Here is a 16,745-nt window from a genome sequence, read left to right as displayed (position 1 = left end):
TATGGTGGGAAAGTTCACACAGTAAGTGCTGCAACTACAATCTGCTTACTGTGCTTACCGATAAGTAAGCCACGCGCAGGACTTCTTACAACAATAATAAGTACAGTAAGCCTCACCAGCAACTTAACTCCTCCGCGGGACCGTTACCCACATAGGTCGAATGAACTTCTTGTGCCACTAGTTTTGTGTGCAACGGCGGAATGCAATACTGTCACCATACAGAACATGTACATTCATGGCACATATGTCATAACACAGTGTCGCCAGAAACCAAGGGCTCGCTATACACAGGCCCAACCCCTTTCACGCAATAAATCCCTTCGCCTTCCAGAAGCAGACCCACGCACGGGCGTGTTCCTCTGACACCGGCTGGAGCCTGCGCATCGTATGGCTTGAGCGCAGGAGCTCTGCAGTCTCGAATGCGACACCCATTGCCCCATCAGCTCCAGCGGCGCCCGCGCCGTCTCGCGAAGCAGTTGGATGAGCAAGCGAGCGGAAGAAGCTCATAATCTTCAGAGCCGGCTATGCAACCAGTGGAACAATGATTAGAACGAATAAACGCTATGAGTGGGGAAACGTACGATCCGAGCGAGGTCCTCCGCTGAGGGACTATTTGCATATTTTTCGAGTTTTGCGACCCAATCTTTCACTGGCATGAGAGGAAGACTGTCCCCCAATTCCCGCCGCAGTCCGTTGAGTACAGTGTCCCAGACCACCGGGCGCGGATGCACGATATTCACGAACGCGGGCAGGGCGTCCTCCGCAAGTACCCAGTCGACGTATGCCTTGCCGATGGCATCAAGTGGGACCCAGTCTACGGGCTGCAAGAACAAATCATGTCAGCTGTGGCTGACTAGGGCTAAAAATTCCATACGTACGCCGTCCAGTGCAGGCAGACCACCCAGCGCGATGCTTGACTTAACCAAGATCGGCATCCACTCGGTCGTCCCCCATGCCCCTGTTTCCTTCGGTCCGCAGGCTTGGCCCATGCGTAGCGCAGTGGCGAGAACGCCCTTCTCCCTAGCAGCACTGAGAATCTGTCACCGGCATTTAAATTAATATCCGAAGTAAAAGATAGCTCCCACCTACATGTTCGACGATGTACTTGGACGCGATGTACCCAGTGCCAGCTGCATTCTCGGGATTCAACAGGAGCTGCTCAGGAACGGGACCCTTAGCGGAGTCCCACGCGTTCGCGACGCCGACAGATGAAGTGACAAGCAGCCGCACAGGTCGCGCGGCGGCGGCGGCGATGTCCACGAGTTTGCGCACTCCCGCGACCTGACTCTCAAATGATTGCAGCGCGAGATTGAAATTCACTGTCCAGGCGTTATGTATGACATGCGTCACTGATGCCATGACCTGCTCCACCGCCAGCACAAGTCAGCGACGAGAAGAGAAAGAATTGACATGCACGTACTTCGGTGTATTGCGCTTCCTCAAGCCCGAAACGCTCGCGCGTGGCGTTTCCCACGAGTAACACAAGTCGCAGACTCTTGAGGGCTTCCTCTGAGAGTCCGCGCTCGCGGAACGCGGACGCGAGCCGTTCATGCGGGTCTGCCGACGGGCGGTTGAGCGCGTACACGCGCGCGACACGCGGCTCCGCGAGAAGGTACGCGAGGATGTGCGAGCCAATGTTGCCCGTCGAGCCCGTGAGGAGTACGACCGGTGCCGTACCAACATCCGTCGCTTTTCCCGCCCGCGCAGTGTGCAGACCTGCAGTGTACTTGGAAATCATCGCCTGGATCTCGTCTACGGGGTTGCGGACGCGAGCGCTGGCGGATGGATCGACGAGTGCAGCGAGCGCATCTGCAAGCTGCTTGATGGTCGGATTCTCGAAGACTAGATTCGCGGAGACACTTTGCGCTGCCTGGCGGATGCTTAGGGTCTCGGAGGCGCACAGGGCGCCGATGATGTGATTACGGAAGAATGTTGCGCTCAGGCTACAGGCATTCGTTAGTTCTGCGGTGATAAGTAGACCGGGCGCGTCACTCGCCTGTCGAAGCCTTGCTGGAACAGATCGACTGCGAGTGCGACGGGTTGTTCGTGTGAGACGAGGCTCATAGCCTGCCCAGTGAGCCAAGGCTCCAGGTCGGCGGCCTTCCAAGACCTCGGAGGATCAATACCCTCATTGCTCATGCTCGCAGAGATCATCTTATAGCTAAATATTGCGGTGAAAATCCCGTTCTTGACGCAAAAAAAGTTCTCTCACAGCTGTTCAATCTCCTTCTCGTAGACGACTGAAGCCTGCTTGCGGACGATGGACCCCTTGGCCACCCGGGGCAGGGGCTTGTCGGGTTCGGTGACGACGATCATCTCCTTAAAGATCTTCGCGAATCCGGGTGCTTGCGCGTTCGCCTCCTCCACGCGCGCCCAGATCTTGTCGCGAAACGCGGCAAGTGCGGCCATATCGTTCGGATTGACGGCATATGAGGATTGCGGCTCGATAAAAATGCCTGGCTGCTCGCGCTCCCGACCGAACATTACGCAGCCGCTAACGAGCGGGCTCGAGGTGATGTACGCTTCTTGCGATAGCGGTACAATCTTCTCGCCTATTCAACTTGTATCAACGGGTGCACGCGCAGCTCTGGTATGTTCTTACCAGTGCTCAAAATGACGACGTCGTCCTTGCGGCCAACGCTGGAGGACTAGTCAGTAAGTCGTATTGGCTGAAGTGACATGTTAGCGCACATCTTCCAAAGGTCAGGTTTCGTCGGATGCGGTTCGAAAAGGTCAGAAGTCGCGTAGGCCCTTTCTCCGGGTACATTGTACACGGCGAGGTCATAGTTGTCAGTTTCCTACCACCAGCGATCAGCAGCACGCACCCAAAGGTACTCAGACCAACTTACATAGACAATCAGCTCGTACGTCCCATCGCCTTGAGGCTCCCACTTGATATTCGGAGCATCCGGCGGCGCACAAAACCACGCCCAATCTGGGTTGGGCCGAGCGATTGTTACCAGGACTCCGCCCCACGCCATAGAGGGGTTCGCGAACTCGGTGCCTCCGTAAGTGGACTGCAGACGCACGCCCATCTGCACAAGCTTATCCCCGGTGGACACCGCGAGCTGGGCGCCACCGAACAGCTGTAAAATGTTAGTGGACCACCGGTAGATTGAAAGGAGGGCCTGGCACTGACCAGCACATTGAGGGTCTTCAGGTACTCGATAATTTCTGAGGAGTGTGACCACGCCTTCGCGCGCGCTCAGTTTTGTCAGCGGCACATGAATGATGGAACAATACGTACCTCGATGAAAGAGGGTAGTGCGACCATTCCAGTGCACTTTGCAAGCTTTGCAACCTCGTAAACGTTCTGTGTGTTCGGGACGACCGGAGGTGCAGGATACTGCGGGGTGTACACAACGACTTCTCTGCCCGTCGCGAGTGGATTAATCATCTGCAGCAGGAGGCCCATGGCGTGGAAGCTCGGCAAGCCCATCGAACCGTAGCGTGACACACTACCAGCCCTGCCAAGAAATCCTGTAAAGAGGATTTAACCACCAGGTGATAGACCAGTAGGTACTAGTCGAACCGAACCACTGCAACATCCTGCGATGCGTGAAATCAACGGATTTAGGGTAGCCGGTCGAGCCCGAGGAGTGAAAGTACAGCGCTGACATGTGCATGTCAATTGGCCTGTCCGAAGGTGGGTAAGGCTTGACCTTGGCTGCGGCGGCGGAGTTTTCGCCAAACTGGGGAAATACCTCTAGCAGTCCTGGTAGTTCGTCAAGGCGGAGCTTGGTACCCTTGGCCTGCATCTCGCTCTGAACCTGTTGGAAGAGAGCTGCAGTCGGTCCGTGGGCGATTATACGAGTAGATGAGACGGCCTCGAGCATATGGCACATAGCCTGGGGGGAATTGCGGGGAGACATTGGGTATGGCTGTAAACGCAATCACTACCCTTATTATCTTTCCAAATGGTATCAACCTATACATACCACATAGCCTGCGCGTATGAGACCCAGAACGACGGCGACGTAGATGACACTGTCGGTGTTGATGAGCAGGGTGACGACCTCCCCATCAGGGCCCTCTCTGGTTGGGCGCATGCGGTGCGCAATGCGGTGGCTCGCCTGCGCCATCTCATGGTAGGAGATGGACACGAGTTCTTCCGGATTCCCCTTGGCCAGGAACATGAGCCATGGTTTGTCTGCGTTTTGCTTAGCGTGGAAGTCGACGAAATCGGAAACGGTGAGCAGAGTGCCGTCCAGAGGGGGCATAGACGTGTCCATGCTGAACACTATGCAGCATCCCGGAAATCAGCACGCGGCTTAAGTACTGGGGTCAGGTTTAAAAATACAATCTACTGTGAAACAAAGACAAGTAAGGTTTTTTTGGCCCATAAATTTGCTGTAGAAAAAACAGCCGGATTTGTCTGCACATGACGTCATTCGGTTTTGAGGCCGGACAGACTCGCCAGCCAGGTCCGGTCGCTGCGCTCCGTGGGGACGCCTACCGGACAGAGGACCTTTAGAAACGAGTTTCATGCAACGTTGAACGAGTAAACCTCCCGAGACAAAGAAACACGCCAGACTCGGTATCTCGGCAAGTCTTACGTACCGTACTTTCATCATGATCAGCCGCGATTTGGGAAAATCCGGAGGACCAGCAACCTTCGTGTTCATCATCCTGCTAGATATGCATGACCGCTTGATGAAGCGACTTTAACTCTGGTTTGGGATGTGCAGTGTTTCACCGACATCTGATGCATGCGACGCGCTCTGGTGGTCCACCATCGGCCAAATACCAACGCTGCTGCAACTTGAAGCTCTTTGCATGTCAGCGATGGATGTCGACGCTCGAACAAGTACCTCCGACTCAGCATGATATTGGCTGACTCTTTCACAGCTCTCAAATCAATCTAGCAGGTTGTGCCTGATGACTATGCTCGAAGCTTAAAGGTGACTCCGACGTACATATGAAAATCAGTGCCGCAGCAGAGGCAAAGGGCAAAGACGAAGACGATGTGACCCCCGGGGCCCGCTTTGGGTTACATCAGTATGCTTATGTAAGCTCGCGCGCTCCCTGGGCTATTGCCAAGGTCAGGCCTGATTAATGATTAAATTGGTTACGCCATTAACGTTTAACGTTTATGTGAAGGGATCGTGGCTTTCAAAGGTAACAGCATAAACACATTCTATCTCTTGAGAGCTTACTATACCAGATTGTACAATGTAATTCTTGTTCCAAGCTCCTCATTATGAACTCCAAGCTTCCTCTGGCCTGCAATGCCGAGAACGGCAAGTGCTTGTTAGTACTGGGCGACGTTCCGCGTCGCAGGCGCCGCATGCAGTATACTGAGTAGCGATGCGACGTCGCTACCAGTAAAGGCTCTTGCCCGGACACGAAAAGCGGCAGTATAGCGGAAAAAATCAAATCTTATCTCGTCGTTGGGGCTACGCAATGCTAGGGCCGTCGCCGCTACAGCCACTCTACCCACCGTCATCGACGGGGTTGAGTAACGTCGAGCAACCTGGGCTCTTTGCCGGCTGCTTTTGGGCGTCTGACCCCTTTTAGCCGGCCAGCCGATCTGACTGGTCAGATACTTCTGCAACACTGGCCACGACTTGAGGCCATATTCAACGATGTGCTTTAATCGCAGGCCGCCAAAGATTGTGAAAGATGATAAGATGTCTGGATGGATCAAAGCAAACCGGCCGAAAGTCATGGAAGTACAGCGTCAGCAAGAAATAAATTACACGGGCAGCCGTCTAGTCGAAATCTTCAAATTCCGAACCAGAGCCTTCATCCTCGTCTGAGATGTCGATGTACGTCTTCGGTGCAGCCCTCGCCGTCCGCCTCGGAGCTTCAACGCGTTTCCGCGCTACCGGGGGCTCCTCGTCCATCGAAATGCCGTCATCACTGTCGACGACCTTCTTCGCGGCCTTCTTTGCCGGAGCCTTGGCTTTCGACGCTTGGCTGTTGTTCGAGACCTTCCGCACCGTCGGCGCCGACTTAGGCTTGGGCTGAGCTTTGTCGAAGAAGTCAGTGAGCGGTTTCTCGGTCGCCGATTTCTTCTTTGCGGGCTTGAGAGACATCTCGTCATCAGACTCAGCGTCGCTTCCAGGACTGCGAGACATGAGCTCAGCGCTTTTATAATGGACAAGCGAGACGACATACCTCTTGCGCTTCACTGCAGCCGGTGCAGCCCTCGCCTTACCCTTCTCTTTCGATGCCACAACCTCGACCTCAGAGTCCGAGTCGTCTGGCACCGCAGGCTTCTTCCGCTTCGATGGCGGTATCGGTTTCTTCTCTTCCACCCTTTCAACGTCAGACTCAGACTCGACCTTCGCCAAAGTTTTCTTCGTAGGTACCTTTTTCGTCGAAGGCTTGGCGTAATTGTCGTCCGAGTCCTCGTCTTCGGACTTGATCTTCTTCGCCAGAGGTTTCTTCGCCGGCGGTTTCTTGGCAGCCGGCTTGATGTAGTCGTCTTCAGAATCCTCGTCTTTGACTTCTGCCTTCGTAACGACAGGTGCCGTGGGCGGCGATTTTTTGACGGGCTTCGGATCTAGTGCCTTCCGAGACTTAGACGCGCCAGCCTTGCCAGGCTTAAAGTCGTCCTCGTCATCCTCGTCTTTCTCTTTCTTCGCTGCTTTCTTCATGATCGCTGCGAGAGTTGGCTGCTTGCGCTTGCTCTTCTTGGCAACCTGGCCCGGTTCGATGGCCCTATCGTTCCACGCCTCGGAACTCATCTACAACGAAGCGTCAGGGTCTGAGCGGCCGTTAGATGATCGAGCCAAGCTCACCTTCCATTGTTCAAGGAAGTTATCGAGGTCGGTGTTCCACATCTGAATAGGTGTTAACTCGAGCAACTTCAAAAGCTCAGCTTCCTTGTCCGCTGCTTGCTTCTTGAGCTTCTCGATCTATTTGGACAGCAGTATATTACGATCCAATTCCATAGTCGGAGTCTATTTATTATACGCACCCTCTCCTTTGTCAGACTGTAGATCGCCATGTTCAAAAGGTAGTCGTAGTCGTGCGCTCCGTCGTTGTCCTCCTGCTCGTCCTCATCGCCGTTCTCGACGACCTCCTCAGTCTCGCCAGCGGCCTTGGCCTTCGAGATCTTGGGAAAGGGCCGAAATTCTTTCTTGCGTAGGTCAATGATGACGTCGGCCTTCTTGCGCCCGGAGACAACGAGCTCCTTCGAGACAATCATGGAGATAAAGCGCGCTTGGTTCGTCGATCGCTCGAGCTCTAGCTGGAGCTGCTCCGCCATGTGATCCTGCGATTCCTGATGACAACTTGTTTACTTGTGACAAAAGAATTGGTGCGTACCTTGCGTTTCTGATACCATGCTAAGCGAACGGGATAGAAGTCCTCAACGATCTCCTCGGGCGAGCCATACTTCTTGATCTTGCCGTCAAAGTCGAAACATATCATGTTACTCGTGTTGATCTTGCCCGTGAGCTTGAAGAACTCGTATAAGCCCTGCGCTTCCGCCTTCTCCATGTCCTTCTCGCTGAGCGTAACAACGAAGTGGACGTTCATATTGTCGTGGTATTCTTTGTAGTCCTACCGGGCGACGAGGTCGTAGGTCAACGATACCGCCGAGACAAAACAGGAGAGGTTTACCTTGACGGGACCTTCACCCTTTTCGCCCATCATGGTCTCAAGCTCCTGTTTGTAGTTTTGAGTCCACTTGTGTATTGGCAACTCGGTGATTTCAACCGTGGTGTCATCAATCTTGTTGATGATACCGGTGACATCGTATTTGTGATCGCCCGTCTTCTTGATGGTGCCCCTGAAGCCGCGCCACCAGGGAAGCATCGGTACCATCTCCTCGCCGTTCATGCGACGGCGGATGTTCGCGACGATGTCGACAGGGTTGTAACACGGGACGTTCGTGCTCCAGCCGGTACCAATACCCTCGGCGCCATTCACGAGGATGAGCGGTAGAACCGGCATGTACCACTCCGGTTCGATATCGGTCGTGTCGTCCTTGAGGTAGTTGAGCAGCGGGTCATCTCCAGAATGTAACAGCACCCGCGCCATTGGCGACGGCTCCGTGAAAATATACCTGGCCGAGGCATGGTCCTTGCCGCCCTGGTCGCGTGTACCAAACTGGCCGTTGGGCATGAGCAAGTTGACATTGTTGCTGCCGATAAAATCCTGCGCCAGGTTGACGATCGTCATCATCAAGCTCTGTTCGCCGTGGTGGTAGGCAGCCTTTTCCGAAATGTAACCGACGAGTTGCGCAACCTAGTGCGACGTCAGTTTAGTGAAGCATCGAACGCGCCTATCACCTTACCTTGATTTCGTTTTTCAGCTTACGCTTGAAACAACCCCAGATGACCTTCCGCTGACCGGGCTTGAGGCCATCTGCAACCGAGGGGATGGACCGAACATTGTCCGCATACGAGAACAAGATGAGCTCGCGATTGATAAAGTCTGAAACCGAGATCTCCCTGGTGTTGTGGTCCAGGTAGGTTCCCGGCTGCGCTTGCATTAGTAGATCGTTTATTAAAGACCGTTCAGCAACACACCTCGAGGTTACGCAACCACTCCTTACGGTCGTCCGCCTTCTTCTTGCTGAAAGCTAAATCGATGAGATCGCGTTCACCGTCCTTGACGGTCGCAAACGGGATCATGTGCTTGTTCATCCTGCTGAAGTACTCCCGGGCGTCCTCGTCCTTGCTCGTACCAAGACCCTAATCGATAAATCAGCATCTCGGTAAAATAAAATAAAATCAAGTAACAATTCTTAGGCGGACCTTGTAATATTTGGACTTCCACTTGTGCGAATCCGGAGTGTTTTCCAGCCACTGCTCATACTCGGGGATTGTGAAAAAGTTGATCTTCTGATTCCCCTTGGTTACGCGAACAATAGGCGTCACAAACTCGACCAGGAACTTGGGGATCTTGAGCAGCGAAGGATAAAAGTGATCCAGATAGTTGAGAATAAGACCCTTGATATGTGATCCATCGTGATCCTAGATACTACGGGCTCAGCATGTCGCACGACAAAGAAGAATGAGGCTAACCTGATCAGTCATAATCATGAGCTGGCCGTACCGCAGATCGTTCGTATCCTTGTAATCCTTGTTATGCTGAAGGCCAAGAATCTTCTTGATGTTTTGAATCTCTTCGTTCTTCATGATCTGGTCGTGCTTGGCTTCGCGGACGTTTAGGAGCTTCCCTCGAAGTGGAAACACTCCGTAGTTGTCGCGCCCAATGACACTGAGACCAGCCACGGCTAAGGATTTGGCGGAGTCTCCTTCTGTCAAGATGAGAGTGCAATTTTGCGCGCCTCTGGTACCGGCGTTGTTTGCGTCGGACAACTTAGTGAGGCCTTTGATCCTGACTGCGGCGTCAGCAGGCGTCAGATGTTACAATATGGAAATGCCCGCCTACCTGTTGCGTCCTTTCCCGTCAGTCTTCTTCAGCTCCTTGTCGGCCTTGCGGTTTGCCCAGTTGAGGATTTGATCAATAATCGAAGATTTCTGGACTTTCTTCATGAAATCCTCGGACAGCGTCGGCCTTGTTCCGAACTTGCCGGCAGGGAGCGTCAATTGTTCCTTGGTCTGACTGTCGAACGTTGGATTCTCGATGAGCGCATTGACGAAGATCCACATGTGGCTCTTGATATGCGCGGGCTTGACCGCGGCACCCTTGTTCTTCTTCTGGATGTTAGCAGCAAGGTTCTTCGCAATCTGGTCGGCGATGCAGGTGACATGTGTACCGCCCTTGGTCGTGGCGATAGAGTTGGCAAATGCAACGTGTTGGAAGGTACCGTCGGAGACGGCAAACGCGACTTCCCAGCGAGAGCTAATGGTCTCGTAGATCATCGTCGGCTTCACCAGCGCGGCGCCACCAGACTCTTCCTGCGCCTGCTCCGCGACGGAGTTGAGGTAGAGTTCGACGTACTGCTTGAAGCCTTTAACCTTGATTCGTTCGTCGTTCAGAAATACCTTGACGTCTTTGGTAGTACCGGCCATGTCATAGACGCGCTTCTTGAGGAGCGCGAGTGCGTGCTCGTCGATCGAGTCCATACCGAAGCGCTTCAAGTCGGGCTTAAAAGTAACGCGTGTGTGCTCCTCCTTCTTCGAGTTCTTGGTGATCTTCGCCTTGCCCATCTTCCCCATGTTATCCGTCCACGTCTGAACATAGCGTTGTGCAGTGTTCTTGTCCGCGGTGTCAACCGTGAACTCGGTCGAGTAGATGTTCGCTAGCTTAGCACCGTAGCCATTACGACCACCAGTAAGCTTCTTCTCGTCGTCGTCGTAGTTACTCGAGGAAAGGAGGTGTCCAAAGATGAGCTCCGGAATGTAGACCTTCTCCGTGGAGTGCATCTCGATAGGAATACCGCGTCCATTATTGAAAACGGAGATCGTGTTGTTCTCTGGGTCTACGGTGACCTTGATAGTGTCCATGCTTGGGTCGTTTATCTGGAGGAGATATCGGCATGTATGCACACGCATATAACGTCCAGAGTACGCACCTTGTTATCTGCGGCATTTACAAGAATCTCGTCCACAATCTTGAAGAAACCAGGAACATAGGTAATCTCGCGGTTCACCATGCGCTTGGTCTCCGAGTCCCAGACCCACATTGGCTGTGTGATCTTCTCTACGCTTCCAATGTAAGAATCCGGTCGTTTGAGAATGTGTTCTAGTTGTGTAAGCTGTTCATAGCGTCCAAACATAAGAAATTCTGAAACCGCCCATAGTGAATAAGAGTTGCGGACCTTCTGATATGTCTCAGATGCGGTCTTGTTCTTTGCAGGCGCGGCAGGCTTCTCACTCGAAAATGCGTCGTCCTCGTCTTCATCCGGGTCTGCATCGCTCGCGTTGTCGTCCTTGTCCACGAGCACCTTCTTCTTGGACGCCGAGGCCTTCGATTTCGCGGCGGGTTTCAAAGTGGCCTTCGTCGTCGCCTTGGGTTTCGCAGCGGCCTTCGTGGTTTTCTTAGGAGCAGGGGCGTAGTCATCCAACTCGGAGCCGGACACGTCCATATCAAAGTTCTCCTCCGACGAGCTCATCGTGCTATATAGCGACGAAGCGCTTGCGTATGGGGTTGGGGACAGTGAGAGAAAGTGGTGGTTGGTCGCAACGCGACAAGACGCGACTTGAACAGGACAAGCGTGACGGACCACGTGACTCGTGCCAGTCACACGAGAGTAACGTGTTCCATTAAGACCTCCAGTAGTATACGAAGAAAATTGCTTCGAAAATATGCGGGAGGGCCAAGTCGGACAGAATTTTCTCATGCGTCGGACAAAGGTTTGAAGCAAGACAAGGACGCGAATTTACGCGCAGGTTCAATTTTTACTCACGATCACGCTCCGTGTACGTAAGCGCTTGGGGTAATTTTCCTCACAGCTATTGCAGCATAAGTGTACATGATCCACGGGTAGAACGCAGAAAAGCATGCGCATCAACAGCTCTAAGGCTTAGCTTTGACGTTGCTCACGATGAGGCTCTGTATGAGAATGTGAGCGGGACCAATGGCGGAGCCTTAAATCACGGAGAGCACTCACCTTGTATGCCTGGACGTCCCCTATGAACCTGCCCACAGTGCCATCGGCACATACCCAAAGCTACGACACAAAGGTTTCAGATATATTATGAACTACTCCGATGGCGCATTCTCACCTCTTTCGCAACGGTCGTAATGAAGCGTTCGTCGTGCGAGATGACGATGACACCTCCGTTCCAGCTGCTGAGAGCCGTCATGAGGGCGTCAAGACCCTACAAACAGTGGTGCTTAGTTTATCTGACAACAGGCTTCCCCGACAGAGACATACTTCGATATCTAAGTGGTTAGTGGGCTCATCGAGTAACAGGATGTGGGGCCTCTGTAGAGACAGGACGGCGAACGCCACACGCGATTTCTGACCTCCAGAGAGCGTGGCGATAGACTGCAAGCTAGCGGAAGCAGTCAATCTCTATCATTTTCGAAATTCTATAGATCATACCCGGTCATTCCGCTGATTTGGAAATTACCGAGGTGTGACCGATACTCCTGTTCGGTCTTACCAGGAAACTTATGCGCAAGAAACTGCACTGGGCTCATCGTAGGAATGAGACTGTCCACGTGATGTTGCGCGAAGTAGCCAATTCTGAGACGACCATTTTGTGTGACGTGACCTGACATGGGTTTCAGCTCGCCCATGAGGAGTTTGATCCTGGGTATGCAGTATCAGATTGCCTTAACGAACATAGCGACAGTGAAAAGCGTACAACGTGGACTTTCCAGCACCATTGGGGCCGACCATGGCCATCCTCGAGTCGAGGCCAACATCGATGTTGACACCCTTGAGTAAAACTTTCTCGGGCGTGTAGCCGAAAGTGACCTCGTTCAGCTGCAAAAGCGGAGGCGAAATCTTCTCTGTCTCGGGGAATTTGAAGGTTTCCGTCTCGTCAGCTTCAGGTGGCGTGAGCTCCGGAAGCTGAAGTAGAGCTTCAGAGATACAAAAATTTTCAGCACCCTATGCACTGTACCTTTTCAAGAATTTTAATTTTCGACTGTGCCTGAGCAGCGCGATTCGCATTGTAGCGCCACCGGTCGATGAATGCTTGTAAGTGCTTCCTGTACTCCATCTGTGTCTCGTACTCTTTCTTGAGGTTCCTATCACGCTCAGTCTTGGTAGAGTAGAATTGTGTGAAGTTTCTGGAGATGATATCAATAAGGACGGCTGCACGCACGCACGTATATACTCACCCTTTGTAGTAGTCGAGACGGCCGGAGTGCATGTGGATGATGTCCGTCGCGACCGCATCACTACGCAGATCAGTATTAGATTAGCGATAGGATCAGTGCGTAGCTTACAGAAATGCACGATCGTGAGAGCTGTAAAATCATTAAAATATTTCCTGCACACCAGAGCTGCAGAAGTACTCACACGACCAACAGAGTACCCGACCATGTCTGGAGGTAGTCCTCTAGCCATGCCAATGCGTTGAGATCGACTACAGGCTTCTGTCAGCGAGTAAACTGCGATATATGAATAAGGGGACGAACTGTGGTTAGAAGGCTCATCGAGTAGCAAGAGTGACGGCTACAAAGCATTCAGCGCAACCTCATGCCCGACATCTCTCTTCAGCATACCTTAACGAACAGCGCACGAGCCAGAGCGAGACGCATACGCCAACCACCGCTGAACAACTTTGTCGGTCTCGATTGATCCTCCTCGCTGAATCCGAGACCGGCTAGCAGTGCAGCAGCCCTAGCAGGTCCACTCTCAGCCTCCATCTCGGCAAGGCGGGCGTGGACCTCAGCGAGCCGCGTCTGCGCCTCTTCTCTGGCGTCCTCAAACCGCTTGTCGTCGCCCTCATTCTCGAGCTCTTGCAGCGTCGCGTTGAGAGAGGCTTCCTCTCGAAGCAGAGTATCTCGCCAAACATCGGCTTTGAGGACCGAATCAAGAGCAGTAGTGTCGTCGCCAATAATCTTGACATTCGATTGAGAACGGCAGCATTGCGAGACGAGAAACGACTTACTTCTTGCTCGACGAACAGGATGGTGATGTGAGATGGAATGGGTACCTCACGCATAGAGATATGGCGAAGCAATGTGGACTTTCCGACACCGTTACGACCAATGATACCGTACCGACGACCGTGTGCAAGTGTAAGCGAAGCACCGGACCTATAGAGAAAGCAACGTCAGTCCAAACCGGACACAACGGTAATAAAACCTACAAAATGCGGTTGGAGCCAAAGCTGACGTCGATAGACGGTAGGTGGATGTCCTTTGACTTATTCTTGGCTGCAGCGGAGGCTTCCAGAGGGTTAATCTTCATGAACATCTCTTCGTACGTTTGCTACAAACGTAGCTCCGTTTAGTACCGCCTTTGGTACATCTCTACGAGACGCACCTGTTTCTTGTGCTGATCTAGGAGCTTAGAGCCCTCATAGAGCTCGACGCCGCGGCGGGCACGTTTCTCGATTTTGGCCTGCGAGTAATACTCAGTTAAGGTCGCGGTCCTCCGTCAAGGTCAAGAAGAGCATACCTTCAGCTTGGCTTCCTGTTTCTCCAGCTTCTTCATGTCTACCCGAGAAGCCCTGAATGCATTCTGTAAGACTAACTTTCGCAAAAACGGACGGGAGATACCCACTTTCCCTTGTTTATGCTCTCCAAATCAACACCTTCACCAAACGCAATAGTGTTGCTCATAGCCGCCTTGCTCAAATCCACAACCTTGTCCAGCCTGACCAGACCACTGGCCGTGCCCGCTCGATTCTTCTCTGCCCGTCTATTGAGCGGCTCCTCGAGCATCTGGCTGAGCCTTTTCATTAGCTTATCGAGCTGGGCATCTCGGTTCAACTTCGAGGACGAGGGGGTCGCGGATTCGAGGATAGTGTGGGTAACATCGAGGACATCCTCGTCTTCTGCCGCATCGTCCAAGTCCAGCAGGTAGCCTGAAAGGTACTGGACGATAATCTCCTCTGTACCGGGCAGCTCCTCACGGATCGCTTCAGCAAGGTCTTCAGCAGAGACATTCATCATTAATACAGCGGTCGCAAAGTACTGCAGTCTTATCACCTTCCTGCCGCGGCGAGATGGTCGAGGAAGAGTGCGAAGGGGTGGCGGGCGTCAAAGCGCAACTCTCCTCCGGACGTCGACATTTGCGAAGTTCGCACCAGCTCGCTCCCTGTTTCACCTCGCATTCGAATAGCCCCAAATTTATGTAGATTATCAATCGAACAAAGCAGCCCGTTTGCAGAGCAGTTTAGCCTTGTGGCAACGAGATCTCAGAACGCGAGAAGCTGCTGCGCTTGACGGTGGCAGCTTTTGCAAAGCTCGGTGACTAGCAACCTAACCCGATCTATTTCATTCACTTGGCGTCCTCTCAACCACCATCTTCATGACCCTCTGCCGGCCGTGGAGCTTCCAAGTCATCTGGATTACGGACAAGTGAGCTCAAGAAAATGGACCAGAGAGCGCCATCGCCGCTCGTTCATGTTCAGAAGGTGTCCCCCCTCGACACACTCGTTCGTCGTGCATCTTCTCGCAGGACGAGGAGCACACAAGCTTCTACCAGGCAGGTCGCTCAGCTCAGCGTTCCGGAGACGCCGCCAAAGCAGGTTGCGGGGCAGCAAGAGTGGATGTCGCCGCACTCCCCGTTGCTACACACCCAGTTCCGAAGCTCCGTCGCGTCGACCGCGCCTTCCGCGTACGAGCAGCACTCCTATACGACGGACGGAGATGGTTCACAATTGTATGATGTGACGGTACACCGAGATCGCTTGAGGTGAGCTTGGCGTGCGAATCGCCTGATGTCCACTGACCCTTTTGTCTAGGGATACAAGAGGAGTCTCGATGGCTTCGCAGCACAGCTACAACGAGATGGACAGACATCCCCAATTCTCGCAAGACAGCCGAGGCGTATCCGTAGCCTCGCAATACAGCTTTGACGAGATCACTGCAAGCTATGCTGACGATAAACGAGGCTCCCACTCCGGCGATCGTGTCCCGTCCGTGCTTATCTCAACGCCCGAGCCACCTCCTTCGCGCCCCGGACGGATGCCCTCCAAGCTACCCCCGGGGCACTCCAACTTCTCGCTCCCTGTGCCGCCACCTCGACCGTCCGAGCAGCAAAAGCGACAGGTATTAATGCGCAATGCACACTCGCATTCCTCGACATCCCTGCACGAGCCGCCGCGGCCGCCGCCACAACAACCCCTGCCCCCTACACCAGCACAGCATCTACCACTGCCGTCCGGTGCGCGTGCGCCCTCGCCACAAGGTAGCCTCTACTCGTCCTATTCTTATTATCCGTACGAGGCACCTCTGCCATCACCAGGAAGCCAGACACACCTTTCCCCCTTGCCGAGTCCAAAGATCGCTGTGTATTCGCCAAGCTCCTCGCGAAACCCTTCCCCTGCGCGTGACGCTGCGCTCCCAGAAGATCCTCTGAAGAACCCGCAGACGGCACAAGACTACCTGCAGCTCGGGATTCAGCATCACCTCGCGAACAAGCTGGCAGAGTCTGCCGTGTGCTTCGAGAAGAGTGCGACTATCGGGGGCGGATGCGGGATGGGCATGCTCATGTGGGGCCTGGCGCAACGGCACGGCTGGGGATGTGCGCAGAGCGAATCGAGGGGGTTTAAGTGGCTGCAGAAGGCGGCTGAGGTGGCGTTGAGCGATCTGGAGGCGGAGAGAGCAGCGGGGATTAATAAGAAGGCAGTCAAGGCAAGTTACGTACATTCCTTGTCGCACGTCTTCTAAACTATGATGCAGTCCGAGATGGTGCTCGCTATCTACGAAGTCGGCCAGAGTTTCTTCCGAGGCTGGGGCGTCAACAAGGACAAGAAAATGGCTGTCGTGAGTAACCTGGTCTCTATGCCTTGCTCAGTGCTCATTGTTGTCCAGAGCTACTTTCGCCTCGCATCGGAACTCGGTGACCCGGATGCTCAGCAAGAACTCGCATTCTGCCTCGCTAACGGCAAAGGCTGCAAAAAAGATCGGAAAGAGGCGGCAAAGTGGTACCGTGCTGCTGTAAGCTTTTTGCCTTGTCTGTAATCGTCAGCTTCGCTGACCACTATCCACAGGTCGCTCAAGGAGCAAGCGACATAGGGCTTGCATGGATATACAAGGAGAAGTTCATGTAGCCGGCGGAGAATTCTGACGTTTCACCTCTTCACTCTCGCTAGACACTCAACTCGCATTCACTCGATACCCATCCATCTTGTTGTATCTTTAGTGGGGAATTTACGCGCTGTCATATATTACATTCGCTGTACTGTAGCGGAGTGGACGGTACCAACCGATCAGTGAGACGTGACAGGTAGACGTGCCCTTCGTAC

At 53.5% G+C, this 16,745-nt stretch overlaps 4 protein-coding genes across 4 annotated transcripts; 1 reads left to right on the top strand and 3 right to left on the bottom strand.

Moving 5' to 3' along the window:
- Positions 1-225: 225 nt before the first annotated feature.
- Positions 226-4,927, bottom strand: PHACADRAFT_246502 (uncharacterized protein). Its single transcript, XM_007389901.1, has 14 exons — positions 4,561-4,927; positions 3,939-4,452; positions 3,248-3,881; positions 3,140-3,193; positions 2,850-3,086; positions 2,692-2,798; positions 2,603-2,640; positions 2,213-2,552; positions 1,997-2,161; positions 1,421-1,943; positions 1,090-1,362; positions 879-1,037; positions 582-821; positions 226-522 (listed from the first exon to the last, which is right to left on the bottom strand). Exons 3-14 carry the CDS (start codon positions 3,437-3,439, stop codon positions 304-306), a joined length of 2,547 nt encoding a protein of 848 aa, XP_007389963.1. The 5' UTR covers positions 3,440-3,881; positions 3,939-4,452; positions 4,561-4,927; the 3' UTR covers positions 226-303.
- A 784-nt stretch (positions 4,928-5,711) lies between these two features.
- PHACADRAFT_83842 (uncharacterized protein) lies at positions 5,712-10,978 on the bottom strand (the record flags this gene model as incomplete). The annotated part of the gene is made up of 12 exons (XM_007389900.1): positions 5,712-6,692; positions 6,747-6,863; positions 6,926-7,222; positions 7,276-7,512; positions 7,573-8,199; positions 8,249-8,434; positions 8,484-8,648; positions 8,712-8,930; positions 8,982-9,297; positions 9,352-10,385; positions 10,439-10,621; positions 10,685-10,978. The coding sequence occupies 12 exons, from the start codon at positions 10,976-10,978 to the stop codon at positions 5,712-5,714; spliced, it is 4,656 nt and encodes a 1,551-aa protein (XP_007389962.1).
- A 318-nt stretch (positions 10,979-11,296) lies between these two features.
- Positions 11,297-14,508, bottom strand: PHACADRAFT_246495 (uncharacterized protein). Its single transcript, XM_007389899.1, has 17 exons — positions 14,054-14,508; positions 13,949-14,000; positions 13,814-13,891; positions 13,638-13,759; positions 13,437-13,584; positions 13,048-13,386; positions 12,961-12,997; positions 12,842-12,908; positions 12,769-12,789; positions 12,661-12,720; positions 12,441-12,609; positions 12,180-12,388; positions 11,915-12,124; positions 11,744-11,864; positions 11,592-11,687; positions 11,477-11,536; positions 11,297-11,418 (listed from the first exon to the last, which is right to left on the bottom strand). Exons 1-17 carry the CDS (start codon positions 14,440-14,442, stop codon positions 11,383-11,385), a joined length of 2,214 nt encoding a protein of 737 aa, XP_007389961.1. The 5' UTR covers positions 14,443-14,508; the 3' UTR covers positions 11,297-11,382.
- Positions 14,509-14,563: 55 nt separating this feature from the next.
- On the top strand, positions 14,564-16,745 carry PHACADRAFT_246494 (uncharacterized protein). Its single transcript, XM_007389898.1, has 5 exons — positions 14,564-15,190; positions 15,240-16,131; positions 16,180-16,263; positions 16,312-16,437; positions 16,491-16,745. The coding sequence occupies exons 1-5, from the start codon at positions 14,868-14,870 to the stop codon at positions 16,548-16,550; spliced, it is 1,485 nt and encodes a 494-aa protein (XP_007389960.1). The 5' UTR covers positions 14,564-14,867; the 3' UTR covers positions 16,551-16,745.

Source organism: Phanerochaete carnosa (assembly GCF_000300595.1).
Source record: "Phanerochaete carnosa HHB-10118-sp unplaced genomic scaffold PHACAscaffold_1, whole genome shotgun sequence".
NCBI lineage: Eukaryota > Fungi > Basidiomycota > Agaricomycetes > Polyporales > Phanerochaetaceae > Phanerochaete > Phanerochaete carnosa.
This window is presented reverse-complemented; position numbering and strand designations above follow the sequence as displayed.